Source organism: Pundamilia nyererei, unplaced genomic scaffold (assembly GCF_000239375.1).
Source record: "Pundamilia nyererei isolate P.nyererei 1_Seehausen unplaced genomic scaffold, PunNye1.0 scaffold00207, whole genome shotgun sequence".
NCBI classification, from domain to species: Eukaryota; Metazoa; Chordata; class Actinopteri; order Cichliformes; family Cichlidae; genus Pundamilia; species Pundamilia nyererei.
In genome coordinates, this window is record NW_005187608.1 from 271,676 (window position 1) to 291,267 (window position 19,592).

At 40.3% G+C, this 19,592-nt stretch overlaps 2 protein-coding genes across 6 annotated transcripts in view; one reads left to right on the forward strand and one right to left on the reverse strand.

Annotated features, from left to right (window-relative positions):
• Positions 1-1,106: 1,106 nt before the first annotated feature.
• On the reverse strand, positions 1,107-12,908 carry fbxo8 (F-box protein 8). 3 transcript variants are annotated; one of them, XM_005747877.1, is made up of 8 exons: positions 12,737-12,908; positions 11,601-11,703; positions 10,715-10,798; positions 9,293-9,437; positions 9,057-9,183; positions 5,939-6,057; positions 5,489-5,685; positions 1,107-3,545 (listed from the first exon to the last, which is right to left on the reverse strand). In XM_005747877.1, exons 2-8 carry the CDS (start codon positions 11,701-11,703, stop codon positions 3,358-3,360), a joined length of 963 nt encoding a protein of 320 aa, XP_005747934.1. In that variant the 5' UTR covers positions 12,737-12,908; the 3' UTR covers positions 1,107-3,357. The 3 variants fall into 3 exon arrangements, with proteins under 3 accessions (XP_005747934.1, XP_005747932.1, XP_005747933.1); XM_005747875.2 differs by having other exon boundaries at positions 12,523-12,908; XM_005747876.2 differs by lacking the exon at positions 12,737-12,908 and adding an exon at positions 12,166-12,304.
• A 973-nt stretch (positions 12,909-13,881) lies between these two features.
• LOC102215600 (uncharacterized) overlaps positions 13,882-19,592 on the forward strand; it is a 28,078-nt gene continuing 22,367 nt past the window's right edge. For all 3 annotated transcript variants that reach the window (XM_005747880.1, XM_005747878.2, XM_005747879.2), the window contains exon 1: positions 13,882-14,296. In XM_005747880.1, the coding sequence (XP_005747937.1) occupies positions 14,205-14,296 (92 nt within the window). In that variant the 5' untranslated portion in view covers positions 13,882-14,204. The remainder of the gene's footprint in view (positions 14,297-19,592) is intronic.

The following is a 19,592-nucleotide window of genomic DNA, read 5'->3' on the forward strand; positions in this document are numbered from 1 at the left end:
AAGCATTTCCAGTAGTAACACAGCTGACGACAACATTAAGTTCCTTCTTTTAGCAATCAGTTGTGTTGGCACTGTATGAATATGGTGACACATGCACAGTGTGCCTACATCTATGTATGGATGGGAATGTGTCTGTAGCCCCCGATCTTTAATCATTTGCAATGCATAAAACAAATAGCAGCAGGGGACAGGTTGTTCTGCGTCTGTCTCTGAATCACACACATCAAGTATCTGGAGTCGAGATTGAATGTTTTACCTCAAATACGGACACTCTTACACACTCCAGTTATTTTTGAGTTTGAGGAAGAAGCCGGTGTAATGAGTCATGAACTTAACAACCACATACCCTAAGGTTAACTTTAACTGAAGCCTGAGCTTTGCTTAACAGAAAATGACGACCTTGCAGAATCTAAACCTAACCTTTTCTGGTTCTCACCAGTGTTTATACACAAAGACGTGTTGCACGTGACCTCGGAGCCTTTGTACACTCACTGTCCTGTTGCATTTTTTATTGTCAGTCCCATTATCATGTTCTCGCCCTTCTCTCATTTATTCTTAATGCTAATTAGTTGCGGACAGCTTGCTGCTCGATTAGAAAGCTTGAGAACGTGGAGCATTGCTCCTATCTGATCCCCATCAGGTTTTTCATAGCTGTGTAAGTGTTTGTTGGGTTTTTGGTTTCTATTAGTCTACGTCTGACAACCCAATGTGTGTCTGGTTCATGATTGGTTCACGTATCGCTGGAAAAAAAAATTCTTTAAAGGTAAAATTTATGAATAATAATTTTAAAATCTGCTGAATTAAGAGGTTTACTTTTAAGTTATTAAATACTTTTCCATACTCCATCTACTCTGTTATACGCCTGCTAAGGTGGCAACTCATCTGTGACTTTGATAAATCACTTAATGTCATTTACTTGGTAATGCTAGCTGAGTTTCACACAAAGCACAGGTTGTAACTGATCTCAGTGCATTTAGCTGTGCATGTGCAATTCACCAGAAAAGCAGCTGCCGGCATCTCAGCTTTGCACAGCTTCAGTCGTTGTTAACGAGATGGACACAGAGAGCGCTAGCGTAGCATAAGGATTCACGACAGCACGTCTGATATTAAAGGAGAGAGATCGCTTTACTTTTGTACGTTTTAATTTAGACAAGAGGAGCATTGCTTGTCTCGCTTGCTCTGAGGGAATGCCACAAGTTTCTCCCTTGGTTGAAACTCGTCAGGAAAATAAAGACACATCCTTGGAACAAGTTCTCAGTGCATTTTGACTTTCATAGCATAAGAACACAGAAAAAAACAACAATAAAGATTTCATAATTTAAACATTCGTGTCAAATGTCTGAGTGATAATGATCTAAAGAAGACAATGAGTTGGACAGAAAACAAAACCAGTATCTTTTGACTGTTTTACAATACCCCCACTGTGATCAAATAAAATCAAACCCTTAATTAAACCACAGAAAATGTGTTGTTGCTATGGTTACATTAAGTGAACGCTGTGATCCCTTTAGCTGCAGCTACATTCTGGCTGTTGGTACTCGCTGTTAGAAGCTACGAGCACAGTGAGTATTGTGGTGGGGAAAAAAGAGAAGAAGAGAGAGCAGAGAGAGACAGGACAGGAAGCACGCTACAGGAGAGAACCAGAGTTTAATCACTGCTCATAATTAAATACAGAGAGGTGAGTGAAGAAGAAGTGCTCCGTGCATCATGGGAAGCCCCCCAGCACCCGAAGCATATTGCAGCACATCTACAAGATGGTTCAGGTCACCTGATTAAAACTTTACTTTTAGTAAAAAGTAGAATGAGTATCTGTATCCACAATCAATCTATGTCCTCCCTATTGTAGTGTTACCTTACAAATCCATCAATAACAGCTCAGACACCGTGCAGCTAGTTATATAAATAGAAAGCTAAATAAAACTTGAGAGCACCGACTCACTCTCACTGACCTCTGAAAGCATGGGACTGCTTTTGCAGGGGTTGTGGTGTTACTGTAAAACAGAATTACACTACATGTGATTAATGTCACAGAACAAAGTGGAAGACTTTTTTGTTCAGGAAATAAAACTAAACTGTAGCCGTTGGGCTAAACTCTGTTCAGGACACAGTTTTATGAACGCCCTAAATCATAGTTCTACTCTGTTATAAATGGTATTTACAGAGTTCTGGCATCCACCCCTGTTCAGGAGGCAAATCCCCAAAGACCCAATAAAACTCCTCTTTTCTTGGCTAACATTATCTCCTTCTACACTTGATTTGAGCTATTTTTCTCTTAATAAGCATCCATCTCCATCACCACCAAGCCACTGCTATGACACGTTTTCTTAAATCACATACTCACTTTCAACTAAAAGTAACTAAAGATATGCATGTTTATTAGCTGTTACTAACAATCAACTGTATTGCAATTTGCAATATTTAAAATTTACAACAGCAGCCCTCCTGCAAGAACAAGATTCTCACACATTCATTTTAAACTACATGTGGATGTAGAGTGTCTCAATTTTCTTTCATTAATATAATTAGAAAATCTTTCCGACTTGCAGCAGGAATCCTCTGTTTGACTTCAGCGTTGCCACAGTAGTATTATAGCCTCCATAACTTGTGTTTGTTACAGATACTGCAGGTAAAACCCTGTTACATGGCATCGTTTAGTGTTCATGTGTACTGACTCTTATGCCTCAGGATGAGAGCCCAGTGGTTAAATGATAGTTCGGAGGGTTTTGAGACATATTTAGGCTTATTCAGCAAAGCAGTTTCAAAAACAGTCGACGACTGATCTACTAGCCATAGTGTCCATACGGCTGATCAAGCCTACTGTTTATAGCATGGGCTCAACTGCTTAACAATTAATCTTCTTATTAAACTGATGGTATGTTTGATACTGTGTTAGCTCCATTTAATTTCGTGTGTCACTACCAACAAGAGTGAGCCAGGCTTCGTCCTGCAGCTGAGAGACGAGCAGCGCTTAGCTAAACGGAATCAGCAGAATTACCCTGACATCTGAAAACAGACTGAAGACGAAGCTTTTCCTGCTCTTCCTCCACCATCAGTCAGTAGTCCCTTTCAATCAGTGCAGTGTCTTCGTGGCTCTGCTTCAAATCTCCTCCTCTGCAGTGACTGGGTTTTAAAGAAATTAGGTTCTTTCACGTGTCAACATTAATTTTTGGTAGCGCAGTGTCTCTCGCAGTGGAGTGACAATTTTATTTGTTTCTGATCTTTCCAGTAAGACTTAGCCGTCGTATTCCTCGTTAGATGTGAAAAGTTGTTCGACTCCATTTCTGTGGTGATCCACACTTTTAGACACGAGGCCGGTTCTTATTTTTTCAGTGCAGTATGGTCAGCTGACAGTTGGAGCTACGCAGCAACGTGGCCGATCAGGTATATGTTATCGTAGAGGTGGCCTACGAAGTCATCCGAAACATTGTGTGCTGCTCGTCGTGTGTTCCTGATAAACTCCCTCTTGGACATCTTGTTTTTCACGTGTGGGCTGGTGAGGTCGATGGAGAGCAAGATAAGGCTGTAGCACAGCACATACACAGCATCTGCAGAAAGAAGGCACCAGATTGGAATTGGAGAGAGGAACAGAAAGTGGAAAAACTGGTCAATCTGAGTGATTTCTACTACTAAATAGCTCTAGAGCATTCTTGTTTCCAAGACTTTCCAGAGGGGACAGGTGGTTAGATTACCACATCCATGAAAAGGCAGTAATCCATCCCTCTCTAGTCTTGGGCTCTAAAGTGTCAGACTGATCCTGCTACAGTTCCTAACCACACAAGCAGTTCAGACGAGTTAGCAATAATCCAGAGAGGCATTGGTTTCTCTGTGTTCTGCTGACATTAACAAAGCCTTTGGTAAATGCAGGGAAAGAATAAAACCTTCTGACATCCTTATTATGTGGCAGTGAATGAGGTTTTCATGTCATGTCTGCATACTACAGTTTGTTGTTACTACAGCAGGACGATGAAAATCACGCTCCCTCGACATTTCTGAATCCGAAAAACTGAAGCTTCCAGTTTTACTCTTATTATCATTCATCTGTTTCAGAAATCAAATACAAGACGGTTCGCTGTCAATGACAACATCAGTTTAACAGTTCTGGCAAAAACAAAATATCCATGAATGTTAGCATCTTAGTGTTTGCTGGGCATCTCTTTAATGCTAGCACCAAAGAAAAGGTTTTACAGAGAGTTGTGTGTGAGGGTGGACATTATGAAAGGACTTGGACTGGCAAGGCAGAGAGATTATTAAGATGGAAAAGATGTGCAGCAGATTAAGGATAGCAGTGGCTATGTGCTAACAGGTAAAGATAGTGTGTTGAGTAGATGAAAGGAGTACTTTAAGGAGATGATGAACACAGAAAATGAGAGAGAGGAGGGCGGATGGAGGACAGAGTGAATGAGACAAAATCAGGGCCGCTATGAAGCAGATGAAGAGTGGAAAGGCAGGTCGTTCAAATGACGTACCGTGTCTTATTTTGGAGGAGTTTTTGATCAGACTATTTAACAAAGGATGGCTGAGGAAGGGTACAGTGTTTCCAAAACAAGAGTGATGTGCAGCAACTACAGAGGGATAAAGCTGGTGAGCCATCTTCATGCCAAGAAAGAGCTCTACAGATGCAAATGAGATGTTCTTTGAGAGGGTCAAATGGAGCTGCTAGGAAATGTGTATGAGGAAGTCAGGAAATCAGAAGCATAACCAGCTGGGGAAGGATAGTAAGGAAGTGAGACAGTGGTGAGGTGTGCGGTCGGAGTGACAGATGGATTCCAGGTGGTTGTGGAATTAAATCAGGGATCGGCTCAGAGCCCCTTCTTGTTTGCTATGGTGATGGACAAGTTGGCAAATAAGGTCAGGCAGGAGTCTCCATGGACTTTGATGTTTGCAGATGAGAGCAGGTGAAAGAGAGCTTGCAACAGTGGAGCTATGCAGGAGCAAGACAGAACATACTTGTGTGTGTGAGAGGCAGGCGGGTGCTACGGTGAACACAGAGCAGAAAGAGTGAAAGGGGATGAATTTAAATATGCTGGGTCAACCGTTTAACGCGACGCACAAGAAAGGTAAAGTGCACGCAGAGTGGAGTGGGTGGAGATGGACGTCAGGGTGATTTGTGACAAAAGGAAGGTTTACAAGATGATAGTGAGACCTGCTATGATGAATGGTTTGGAGATGAATTCAGAGAAGCAAGGATTAGATGGTTTTGGGCATGTTTAGAGAGGGGATAGTGGACACATTGCACAAAGGATGTTGAATTTGGAGCTGTCAGACATGAAGAAAAGAGGAGGCCCACAGAGGAGAGGACATGCACGGGCTTGGTTGGACAGAGGAGGATGCGAGGGATACGGTGAAATGATCCTATGTGACAAGCCCTAAAGGAAGCAGCTGAAGAGGAAGAAGACTATCTTCTATCAAAGAGCCATCTCGAGGCCCAGACACACTGGTGACACTTAAGTTAACTCCTGTACTTAAAGCAGGAACACTAAGTACTAACCAGGACTGAGGCCCAGCTCTCGAACAAGCCCAGGGTTACAGGTACAAAACCTGTGGCTGAACTTGGTAATAAGGGTTTCCAGATATTCTCCTCTCTCCTCGGGCGCATGGATGTGTCTGAAGAAATCCCTCAGAGCATTGGGGAGAAACTGGTTACTGAAGTTATGGAGCTTCACCAACTCATCCAGGACATCCCGTCTGCCCACACAGAAACATACAGTCACACAAGCTGCAGTCACAGAATAGCATATAGATACTATCTTTATTTATTTAACCTTTATTTATCCCACTGAGATTCAATTTGTCATTTACGAGAGAGACTTGTTCCAGACAAACATATTAAAATATCTATACTAACATGAAAATACATTTAATAGTTAGCAGTAAAGGCATGTGTGTGTGTGTGTGTGTGTGTGTGTGTGTGTGTGTGTGTGTGTGTGTGTGTGTTAACCTCTCATCCAGATAAATCCTTAGCATCTTCCAGTTGAGCCGTCTGGTGTAGAAAATAAACTTTGCCAGCTCAGTGGGGTGATCCACTAGTATACCTTTGGACATGAAGTAACTGATACCCTACAAACACAAAGAGGAAAATGATGCTCTGAAATAGCAAAGACTTGTAGGACTAAAGTTAGAATCTAGAAACTGACTCAGCGACTCAGGGAAGGGGGACGTCTGCGTCTCAGGGTCAGACACAGAGAGCCCGCCGAACAGAGAGGCAGCTCTGAAACAAATGCTTCCCAAGAGAAAACTACAAGTTGTAGCCGACAAATTATTTTACTGTGAGCGGCAGCGTCTCCCAATCTACAAAACACTATATACACATTATATGGGCGTGGTGACAGTGTAACGACAGCTTGCCCCTGTGCTTGACTGTGGGGATGGCATTCTCTGGATCATACTTTATTACTTAGTATTATTTATTATTGTTGTATTATTGTTGTACACCCTCTACCTTACAATACAAACTGCCTAGAGGTGACTGATGTTGTGATATTTTAATATAAATAAAACTGAATTAAATTGAAAGGTCACTGGCAAACTTATGACACATGTGCCTTTTTGAACAGACCTTTGAGGCGTCGCAAGTAACATTTTAAGTAATCACAGCGCACTGTGTTACCAGTGGTGTTCTTGGTGACTGTGGCCCTACCTACTTTCAGTTTTGGGTCGACCCACGACTTTTCTTACGATCATCCTCTCTCCATGAGGTAAGATCTTGAAGGAAGCTCCATACCAAAGGTGACCGATGGTCATTTTATATTTTTGCTATATCTAAACAACCGCACCAACAGTTGTCACCTTCTCAATGAGCTGATGGGCTTGTAGCCCAGTGTAGGGCTTGTGCACGTCTACAATCTTGTCCATGACATCCTCTGACTAGGGATGGACATCGAGAAGTAGTCCAAGTGGTAGTCCAATTCCTTGGAATCGTCAGTCTGCCTGCGTATTGATTCTGCTTATCGGTTCTTGCACTCTCACTACGATTAGCTGATTTCAGTCCGTGTGTTGGGGAAAGGAAAATAGTGGCACAGTATAGTGTGGATACGGACATTACTTTTATTTTTTTCGCACAAAGGGACACGAGCGCAATGGTAAAGTAGAGACTATTTGAGGACAGAAACAACAGCACAATGTTGCTAACACAACATGCACCTGCACAGACAGCATGCTAAAGCTAAGCTAGCCAATAACCCACAATGACACCAACGTTGAGTAAATGCTGACCCCAGCCCAGCGCAGTCATTTGCGCTGCTGAACTACAAGAGTTACCAAACTAATGAGCAGTCAGGTTGCTAGTTTATTTTGTTATGCTAGCAATCTCCCACTCTAGCTTGTTGATCAACCAAAGACCTAAACAGAGTTTTCATTCATTTGAAAGCCTGATGCTTAGCCTTGTCCACCCCTGTTGGAAAACGCAAACTCAATTTTGACCATTCGAGAAAAAATTACCCATAATCATCTCACAGATGTAACATTATCTACAGCTACTTTCAGCACCATTGATATTTATTTAGAGATTTTTCTTTCTGAGTTAACTTCAATAATTACTTCCTCCAAACCATCAACGTGTCTTTTAGACCCCATTCCTACAAAACTGCTCAAAGAAGTCCTGCCATTAATTAATGCTTCGATCTTAAATAGGATCAACCTATCGACTCAATTGGCTATGTACCACAGGCCTTCGAGCTGGCAGTAGTTAAAAAGCCATCACTTTTAGCCACTTTTTAGCCATCACCAATCATAAGTCAGTCTCCTTTCATATCAAACATCCTTGAAAGAGTAGTTGTCAAACAGCTAACAGATCATCTGCAGAGGAATGGTTTATTTGAAGAGTTTCAGTCAGGTTTCAGAGCTCATCACAGCACAGAAACAGCTTTAGTGAAGGTTACAAATGATCTTCTTATGGCCTCTGACAGTGGACTCATCTCTGTGCTTGTCCTGCTAGACCTCAGTGCAGCATTTGATACTGTCGACCATAATATCCTATTAGAGCGATTAGAACATGCCGTAGGTATTACAGGTACTGCACTGCAGTGGTTTGTATCATATCTATCTAATAGACTCCAGTTTGTGGATGTAAATGGAGAGTCCTCTTCACACACTGAGGTTAATTATGGAGTTCCACAGGGTTCAGTGCTAGGACCAATTCTGTTTACACTATACATGCTTCCCTTAGGCAGCATCATTAGAAGACATAGCATACATTTACACATAGCATACATTTACACTGCTATGCAGATGACACCCAGCTCTATCTGTCCATGAAGCCAGATAACACACACCAATGAGTTAAACTGCAGGAATGTCTTAAAGACATAAAGACCTGGATGGCCGCTAACTTTCTGCTTCTTAATTCAGATCAAACTGAGGTTATTGTACTCGGCCCTGAAAAGCTTAGAAATATGGTATCTAAGCAGATTCTTACTCTGGATGGCATTACCTTGGCCTCCAGTAACACTGAGGAACCTTGGAGTCATTTTTGACCAGGACATGTCCTTCAACGCACATATTAAACAAATATGTAAGACTGCTTTCCTCCATTTGTGCAACATCTCTAAAGTTAGAAATATCCTGTCTCAGAGTGACGCTGAAAAACTAGTTCATGCATTTATTGCTAAAAACTAAAAGCTCCTTGAAAAGCCTTCAATTGATCCAAAATGTTCCAGCAGGAGTACTGACAGGGACCAGAAAGAGAGATAAATATTTCTCCTGCATTGGCTTCCCTTCACACAGATGCTATTCATTTATTTGTAAGTGAGCAAACCTACAAATTCAGCAGGGGATCAAATACTTATTTCCTCCAGTGTATAACTGTATCAACTGTTATCACTGAAGGTTTAGACAACAGACTGCAGATGCCCCAAATCCAGATGTGCGCATCAACCAATACTGACCCTTTGACTAAATCATTAGGTCAGGTGAAGGACGGGGATTAAGTTATTTTGTTCTTACACTGAAATCCTGGAAAAATTAACATATTGGCTGGCAGGAGATTTGATGGAAACAAAAGAAATATTCACAGTTGATCAGTCTCTACTACAGATCCTGGGTGTAACTTTATATATTACCTCCTGTGGGTTAGCATTGAATGTCAGGCTGCCTTCATCTAGCTGTAGATATAGTCTTCTATATGAGAAACCAGCAGGAAGCCTTCTGTTGTAGATGGAGCAGTGGCCCCAAGTGGACTTACATAGCCTGGAGGAATTGACATGGATTATTAAAAAAAACAAACAACATAGACATTTGTAACACTTCTAGTAAAAATGTAATTACCACAAGAAAAAACCGAGGTGAAGTGCCTTACCCCTGCCAAAGATATTCATCATTTCCCAGACCCTGCCACACACATCCAGCCAGGCACAGATCAGTAGCATTCAGGTATGACAGTATGGTGATGCCCAGTTCAGGTGGCAGCATCTCCAAGTCTATAAAACCATGAGGTTCCTTACCTACCAAAAAAGGAGAGACAAAATAGACAGACGTATTCAGATTTAGTTGTAGCATTTTTCTGTATTTGGTTGCACTGCGTGCTTTTGGAACATATGAGCTGTGAAATTGATGAAGACGTTTTCATAATTTGCTCCGTTTTTCGATTTGCATACATTTTCTTAAGCTGCAGTGTGTTCAGACCTCGGGGCCAACTAAAAGACCCCAGTACCAGGACTTCAAAATGCAAACTGACTTGAAGCACTGTACGCGTACTTTGTCCTGATTTTAAGTACATGCTAAAAAACTCATTTACTAAGCAGAACTCATGGCAGAACTCATGGCCAAACAGCTATGCCTCTCACTAATTGCACCCAAATTTCTTGGAAACCTTCGGACAGCATACAATCCTTTCCTACAATAGAACAGGTACAGCCCACCAGCCTCACCTAATGGCAAGATCCAGGTTGAAACCCCGGATGGAGCCTTTCTGTGTGGCTAATAATCAAGTTGGATGAAAGTATTTATCTCTTTCTTAGGGTTAACGTCCTGCATATGAATCAAAAGTAATAGCCTATTAACTACAGCTATTCTGATTATGTACAAAATGTTAAAAGAAGCAACTAAACAGTACTGAAGTGGAGATGAAACACTACATTAATAAAGGCATCGATTTAACATTATATGTCAAGTTGGCTTTAAAAAATAAGTGTCTAAAGTTACATGTTTAGTACAGAGTATGATGTCATTGGGTTGTTTGGTTGCTGCCAATAGACTTTGATTAGTTTATGTTGGACCAACAAGCTGTAGTTACTGACACGGTTTGATTGTTTCTTGTTTAGTTAGGTTTATCAAGTGGTGCAATCAACTGACAGAGCAGATGTCTGCAAGATGCGATCAGCATGGTTTTATTCAATAAAGCTGTCCCTCTTCCAAACAGTTTACAACATAACAAGTTACATGTGCATCACAAGTTTTTACCCAAGCACGATCGTGTCAGAGGGGGACCCGACTGATGTGTGGAATGGACAATGTAACAAACACACAAACAAAAATGGAGCCTCAAAGGACAGGATGCTACAGAAACCTATTTCCTTGTTTTAGTTTAGAAATCCTTATCTCACATGATCTCACTGAGTGGATTATTTCATAGTGAAAGTGAAGAGAAGTGAAGCCCAAATGTAAGTAAACGAGAATGAAGGACTTTTTCCTCCCTGGGGACATGGTCACAGATGTTTGGATTCCCGACAGGCATGAATTGTTAATACAGATTGCATCGTGTGTGTTTGTATGTTTATACCGCCACTGCGTGTTCTCAGCAGATGATAGATGTCAGGCCGATAGCAGTGCTGTGGAGCTCTTTTCTGCGAGCCTGCATCTCTCCCTGGGTAAAGAAGAAAATGTTTTTCTATTCAGTCGCAGACATTGAAATTCACCTCGAGGAGAAAAATGAATCATTTTCTGACTCTAAGCTTCACCACTGGTTAATTTTTTTCAGTGGATTTGGTAGAAACTGCCAAAAGTTAAAAATAAACCTAAAGAGGAGAGGTTAGCTGTCAGTTCAAATGACAGCATGTGTAATTACTGTACATGGCATAAGAAACTCCTTAATGCTTAATAATATATACAGATTTAGGAATAAATAAATATATGCTGACTTTAGGGCTGCCCAGCGGTGTGGTGGTTAGCACCATCACTTCACAGGAAGAAAGCCGTTGGTTTGAATCCAGGAGCCCTTTCTGTGTGGAGTCTGCATGTTCCCCTCTCTGGCCACACTCGAAAGACGTGTAATTAGTGAATTTAAATCGGCCATGAGTGTGACAGGTTATCTGTCTGTGTTAGCCTTGACAGATCAGTGACATGTGCAGGGTGAGCCCCTGCTCTTCCCCTGTTACAGCTGTGACAGCCTCCCCACCCCGTGACCCTGGACTGAGCGGAAGAAAATGTATATTTTTGATTCATTATCTGCACATATAAAACTATTACAAATAGAGATAGTAATTTAAATCTATATCATTCAGAGAACTTGGCTACATCTATAAATGACGCCGCACCCTGGATTGCAGTCTAACACCGGGAATATTTATATAAATTACACCAGAGCGTTTCAGTTTCAAAATTTCAGTGAAATATAGAATTTCCATCATTTCCAAGTCAATTCTGTTTCCTGCTCTGAAGCAGAGTACCTTGCTCCTGTCGTCCCCCTCCTCTCTCAGCCAGTCGATCAGCGAGCTCTTCCTGAAGCTGCTGCTGTTGTCTGGGAGGCAGCCTCCACAGTGCCTGACCCATCTGTAACAGGAGGGAGACACTTAGATGATATAAAGGAATATGCTACATTTCCACTTACCTGTGTGAAAAAGAAAGTAGTAGACTACATCTTTTTTGTACAGGCATGTTTCTTCTTTGCATACTTTGACATGACATTAAATACATGATCAATGGATGTATACAGTGAGCACTGTTCGAGGCAACATTTGACCATTTACTTTATGAACAGGGGTCATACTTTTTAGATCAAACCTGGTTATTAAAAAAAGCGAGATTATAAAGGGTTAAGACTGAAGCAAAGTAATGAGCCGCTGTGTCCCGTTTCATGTATTAAAAAGCCTACGCAGCCACCAGAATCTGACAGCACTCTAACTGCTTCAGAACAAATAACGATCACCGACACAGGCCTACATTTAGCAAACACTGTCAGATCCACAGAGCACACTTGCTGCTAACTAGCTTCAAATTTGGCTTGTTCGGTACCTGCGTGCCAACAGCAAGGAGACAGCGGCTAGTCTGAAGGCCGGTCAAACGTCAGCTGTTTTACATAAACAACTTCCATTACACTGTTGTAAACATCAACGCTGGAAGTTCCAGCCAGCACGGTAGTTTGACTTGCAGACCCGCCCTCCCTTCAATACCACTGGCCACAAAATCACAGTAGCATTGAACCTCTTAACCCATTGGTTGAACTGTCTTTCACTCTTATGCTAGTCTTTCAATTCATCAAGTTAGCCTACCAAGATAGTTTAAGTGCACCGAGGACACAAATGCGTTCTCTTTCTTTACATATTAAAGAACATATGAGTTCGTCACAGAAACGTAAGTGGCGCTACCAACCTGACTTCAATGATTCCTCTGACAACCTGACCTGCGCACAATGACAGCTGGAAGCGCGAGTTCCTTATTATCAAACGTATACTGCAGTAATTTCATTAAGCCGAGTACAGATAACAACAGAACAACAGGTCCTCCGGTTCAGCACAGCCCTTCAATACAGGAGTCTACCAGCTGAATTATGTTTCCACTCTCCTCTTCCTGTCGGCCCTCCCACCTTTTGTATCGCGTCATATAGTCAAAAAAGGTTGAATCGAAAGAAAATGTGTCTTCCCCCGGTTTGTCTTTATCAGTGGATTAAAGTTTACGTATTTAACATGAATGTGACAAATAAGCTTTAAAAACAAAAGCAGAACCAGCGTCTGCGTCACTGACGTCAACTTATTGCATGACGTAGGCAACGCGCACAGACCCAAGAGCCAATCAGCCTGCTTTACAAGTCGGATCAGGGGACAGTGGTTAATGGTTAATTATTGGATACACCTGAAAGCTCATAATAAGCGTCATCCTGTTAAGAAAGTGTTTTGGAAAAATGAAAGGATTAAAAAATAGTTTTGGGTGGGTTGGTAGAGTATTTCAAGTATATAGCACAGAATTAGGACCCATGGAAATACACAACTGTAGACATCAGATATTAAAAAGAGAAGAAATATAACAGATATTTGTTAAGAATTTTATAACAGAGTAGAGATCAAGTAGCGTGATTACTTGCAGATTTATACAGATGGATCGAAAGAGCCAAAAACTGAAACACCTGGTGTAGCAGTAGTGGCTCCTGAATTATAAAATAAAATATCAAGATTTCAAAAAAGAACATCAATTTAGTTTTTAGTATATGTGGTGTAGAATTGTATGTATGTATGTATTTAGCGTAACAAAAGAGCAGATAAGCTGGCTAAGGAAGCTATTACAAGAGTAGATATTTTAGTAGATATATTAGTTTGGAAAATAGTACATTATGAAAAATGGTGTGGAGTAATGAGGTAAAAATACATTTGGAGTTACAAGACAGAGGAATAAGTAGGCCGGAGGGGATAATAATAAATAGAATAAGAACAGGTCATTGCTCTTTGAATGGCACTCCTTTCAACATGGGGAAACATCTAGCTGGTTTATGTAATCGGTGTAATGCTATAGAAACAATAGAACGTGTGCTTATTAGCTGCCGGAAATAAGTCAATCAAAGAAGAATATCGAGTGTAGAAATGGATACTAACAGGGAATTGAAGTTTGAGAATGTGGTTGCTCAGTTAAATCATGATGAAGGGAAAGGAATTTCGTTTCTGAGAAGTACCAAAGTCATCAGGAGCATATAAGGAAATGATGTAGCAGTATAGCCCAAGAGATGGCAGTAGTGCAACATTGTTGGATGCAAGCTGCCGTTAATAACTAAGGAAGAAGAAGAAGAAGAAGAAGAGCCAATCGAGCGTCGCGTTGTTGACGACCCGGGAGAAACAAAACTAGCTAAAGGAAAAGGAAAAGCGGCAGAAGAATGATTCATACCAGTTATGTCTCTTTGTGGAAAAGAGGATAAAGGAGTGTTAATAGAGCTTCGACTTTTTAAACAATCAATTCGGCTTCTTTAAATTTGGCGTTGTCACAACAGAGAAACTCCTTCGTACCTTTTTGGGAATAAAGCGGGGATTGGTATCAACGGGCTCTTCTTTCTTTTACATCTATTTAAAATGTTGTCTACTGGAGATGTTCAAGGTTATCTCCGTAAACTGGAAGCTCTCCTGCGAGTGATCAAGTACCCGGGATACGTCGACTACAATGGGTAAGCGTCACCACCGCCAGTCCCTAAAGAGATCCAAACTAACAGTATTCGCGTTACATAGTTTTATTAGTAATTTGTGTAAGAAAAACACTTTGATTAAAAACCACGGCTCTTCAGTTGTAGCATTTTTACTGCTAAAGGGTACAAAGCTCGTTCCCAAGAGTGCCTATTCGGCTCGACGCCATCGTTTTCCATTCCTATCTTCTTTGTTTGTTTTTAAATAAGATCCTTATTTAAAGATTGGTACAATACAAAGTAAAATGAAACAGTATTGCATTAAAGGTTTTGTACTTACAGAAACTGTACCAGAAACAAACAAACATTAGCCAGAACATACAATACACATACGCTAGGGGGAGAAGTTTATCTAATTAAACCAAAGAGCGGTGATTGAAGGATCTTCATTTTTCCACATACAACCATAGTTTTGGGTTAGCGGATTTCTTAATTGAATTAAGATATTGCAAAAACTCATAGAAAAGGAGGGATGTCTTCCTAAACATTTGGATTTGTGAATATGAAATTTAGCCTTTAAGATTAACAAGTTAATCATAGCTATGTTGAATTGTCTTTGGTTTTTGTGGGGACCAAATAATACATGTTTCCAAAATAGTGCAAAACCTTTAAATCCATCTTCTGAGATGAAGACACGTAATCTCTGCCAGAAGTTTTGTACAAGGGGACAAAACCAAAAAAGATGCATAGCAGATTCCTTACAAGTCTTACAAAAGCTACAGTTTGCATCAATGTCTAACTTGAATTTGCTTTGAAGATAATCTTTAGATGGGTAAATTCTGTGTATTACCTTATAAGAAATGTCTTTAACTTTGTTGGTAATTAAAAACTGATTAGGTAGTTTCCAAACTTAGAATATATATGTATATTCTGCACCACATCTCTGTGCGTTCATCATTTGTTTGAAGCCAGCTCACCTCCTGCAACCACTTTTCTGAGAATACGTGCTTCTTTTGTGGTTCGGACTCCTGACATTTCTTTGGAGGTGGAGGAACATCACAGTAATTGCTTAAAGGAGCTTCTTCGACATCTTTAAGAGTTCTAAACAAATGTCTGTCCTCCTCCAGAAAATCTTATGTACGCAATCACGCGTTGCAACTTCTTATCTTGTGCGCATTTTTTATTTTGACAGTGAATGCTCACCCGCGGACCACTTATGTGCAGCCCTGGTTATGCTATTCTGAAATAAAGGTCTAATAGATTTATTGTTGTTTTCAGAATACTTAGATAAGCATATTTTACCAATGACAGTTTGTATTGGAGATACCAACGGCATATGGTATGAAGGGATATTAGGTTTATTCTTAAAAAGCATACAAACCCCTGATGGTATTGAGCCAAATACTTTAGCATCATCGTCATGATTTATAGCTAAATTGAGATGTAGACAAAATTCTTCATTGGAGAGAAGCATACCATTTGATGTTTCCATTACATGTACTATCGAGTACAGCCTAATGTGCCTGAGGTCGTTATAGCAATGCAGTCGACCATCCCGTGACATCATTTGTATGTGACACGAACGCTAGAACAAAGGTGGATGTAATCAATATTGATATGAAGTACAATTAAGTATCCATCCATCCTCTTCAGCTAATCCTTTTCAGGGTCGCGGGGCGGCTGGAGCATATCCCAGCTTCCATAGGGTGAGAGGCAGGCTACACCCTGGACAGATTGCCAGTCTGTCTCAGGGCCAACACATAGAAACTATTTGCAATTACATTCACACCTATGTGCAATATAGAATTACCAATGAACCTAACCCCGCTAACTCCCAGAATATCACGCAAACACGGGGAGAGCATGCAAACTTCACACAGGAAGGGCCCGGCGAGGTGATGGACTTGAACTCAGGACCTTCTTGCTGTGAGGTATGCCACCGGGCTGCCCTAATGAAGTCTATGATATAAAATATTTTTTTGTATTTAATAGATTTGTTATTCCAAATCAGAGATTTATGTCGGGAAAAATTATGTTTGTAAAGATGAAGCCAGCATGAAAATGCTTGTAACGGAATTGGAGTTTTGTTTGGGTGAGCAGGAAGAGCAGATCACCTTCTAATCAGAAGGTTGGTGGTTTGATCGCTGTCTCCTCCAGTCTGAATGGGCAATATACTAATACCAAGTTTCACAACGATCCATCGGAGTATGAATGTGTGTGAATGTTAGATAGAAAGCACTTGTGTAGAAAGAGCATAGAAAAAAGTGTTTGTGCAAATGGCAGCGAATGAGGCAAGTTGTGTAAAGCGCTACATAAGAAGGGAATCTGTCCCTCTATGTTTAAAAATAAGGTTTGGTATTAAATACCAGAATCTATGTTTGTCTCTAATGACACGTTTGATCCAGTTCAGGTTGAATTTGATGCTGAAAATGAGATATTTCTCTCTCAGACTGATATTGACAAATATGAATCCCCAGATAAGGTCATTACTACTTCTTTGGCAGGAATACCTGCAATTTCTTTATGGATACAAGCTTCTTTGAGAGGGAACAGGACACCTTTTGTTATTTGAAGTAAGACCTGATACTTCAGAGGAAGCATTAATACAGTTTTTTAATCTGAAACTCATCTTTCGAGGAGATAGCTGTATCATCTGTTAACTTCCTGGCCTGAGATGGCGATCCCTTCAAATGCATCATTGTCTTCCTTGCACAAAGCCTGATTAACACTCAACTATAATGGCATCCAAACAGAATTGAAGTCTTTCTGTAAAGATATAAGATAGTAATTTGACATCATTGTTAATTTGTGTAACTGGCCTCCAATTATCATTTTGTATCATTTGATTCTTATCAGGTTCAGGTGTAATTAAGCCCCGACACATTGGTGAAAGAAACCTACAAGCTTCTGTGGCCTCCTTTAAAACATTTAATAAGTCAGTGATGTGATCTTGAAAGAGCCTCTGAAATGTTCCAGTGAGTCCATCATCACTTGGGGATTTTTTCTTGTTCAGTTTACAGATAAACTGTTTGAGTTCTTTCAGAGATAATTCTTGATCACATCATTTCCATTGATTTTTGTCAATAATTTGTGCCCTCATTTTAATCTGTGTAAAGAAAGGTTAAGTTTTTTCAGACTGTAGCTTTTGGTAAAATCCCTCAATAACGACAGAGATTTGTTGAGTTTTCAGATATTTTCATTGTTCGTTCTAAGTTTATGTATGTGGTTGATTTCTTTTTTCCAGTTGGTGTTCCTTTTGCGTTGCTCCATCCATTTACTTTGAGTGCGACAATAAGCACCCATAGCCAATGCTAATAAATAAGATTTAATTCAGAGAGTAGTGAACTTCTCATGCTCATGAATAAAATAGATTTTAAGTCTCTTTTCTTTGACTTATTCCTTCCTTCTCTTCATTGCAGAAATGTGATATTTTGTGAATTGCCAGTGCTTTCTTAAACATTTTCTTCTGTAGCGTTTCTCCAATTACTGCTAGTAATATTTGTCTTTTTTAATGAGCATATTATTATGAATATTATAAGCGTATTACTTAATTTCCATTCATAAATGCTAGATAACATTCCAATGGATGCAGCCGTTCCAGTATTTTGCTCAGGGACACTTTGACAGGTGGGCTCGTGGAGCCGTGGATCAATCCATCAGCCTTCATAAAGAAAGACAGCCCACTCTTTACTAGAGGTGGGAATCACCATACATCCCACGATACGATATTATCACAATACTTAATGCACGATACGATATTATTGCAATTTTTTAAAATACTTTGCGATATTCAGATTCTGTACATGAAGGTAAACTATCAATATTCATTTTATCTAATAACAAAGTCTCACACTCAGTCTTTCTCTCGTTTCAGTTTTATTGTTGACAAACTGAACGGTTTGTATTACAGTCTAGTCCAACTTAACTGAATGCAACCATCTGGTACAATTACAGCTATTCTGAACTATGCAATATGAAAACTATGCAGCCCCTGCAGCAACTGAAGAATTTGAAAGTAAATTAAAACAAAATATAATTTTACGTTAAATAAAAAAGTTTTAAACTTAATTAAAATAAAACATGTCTTAAATTAAAATAAGTAAACTGTCATGTTTATTGCTGCCAAAAAAAGTTAAACACATTTGGACAGTGAAGGAATGTCAGGATTCTTGCTCAGAAAAAGGATCAACATGCTCTGAAGTCAGAGCACAGAAACCTTTTTTGTAACAAAATATCGATTTCTGCCGTCCCTGTATCGATACATTATTAGCAAACAAAATATCACGATGCTACACAGTATCGATTTTTTCCCCCACCCCTACTCTTTACCTGACACTTGCTCCCCCCAAGCTGCACAATAATCTTTGTGAGTGGAGCCTCTTAGTTTAACTGAGCTTGAATGGATCGCCTTGATGTTGCCAGTTAAACACTAGGTATCACTGTTGTCACAAAATGAACCCTGCAGATTTTAACACGTTCTACGTTGTGTGGTTGAAGCCATCCTGATAACCTTATCCCACCGACGATGTGGAGATCCAACTTTTTTAGATCCAATTAAAATCAAGGCAGTCAAAAAGATGCTGGAAAAGAGGAGAATTCTTGGAACAGAGTTTACACTGAATCATATGAACAGCAAGAAAATACATACAGAGTATAGCAAGCAAAGCAAAAATCCCGGGGTGCACAGCCTTAAGCACAGACAGCAGAGCGACCCAGAGATGGACAGCAGCAGGAGAAAAGGGAGTGCTGGGGTGTCCTCTGGTCCCCTAATATAGGACCAGTATCCCCGCCCCTGCATGGGTAACTTTCCCACCCGTCCTCAGGCCAAACACAGCTGCAGGGACGGGTACCGACAAAAGTCTTGGCCAAAGGCCAGTCAGCACTCTGACTAGCCTTTTCTTTGGCTTATCACAATAGGTCAGAACCAAGTCAAACATTGCACATTAATCCCAATGATTAAATCTTACAACAGGCAGTCAGCATGTGGCATAATCTTATATTATACATGTAAATAATACCTGACCTAACTACATAGGTTACATGCTTATTCTCATTGTAGGCTTATAGTAGGGGTGTGTGTGTGTGCATGCACGGGCGAAAGACAAAACACTGACTGGCTGCTCTCATCAAAAACAAGCCAGTCGTGTAGCTCACCATTGTCAGCTTGTTTCACGTTTTTGTTAAAAAAAAAAAAATCACAGTTTAACTTTGGGTTCTTCCCTTGACAGGTCCCACTTAGGGCTGCCACAAACGATTATTTTGATAGTCGACTAGTCACCGATTATTTTTGCGATTAGTCGACTAATCAGATCATCATCCATTGGACGTAAAACGTCCAGCT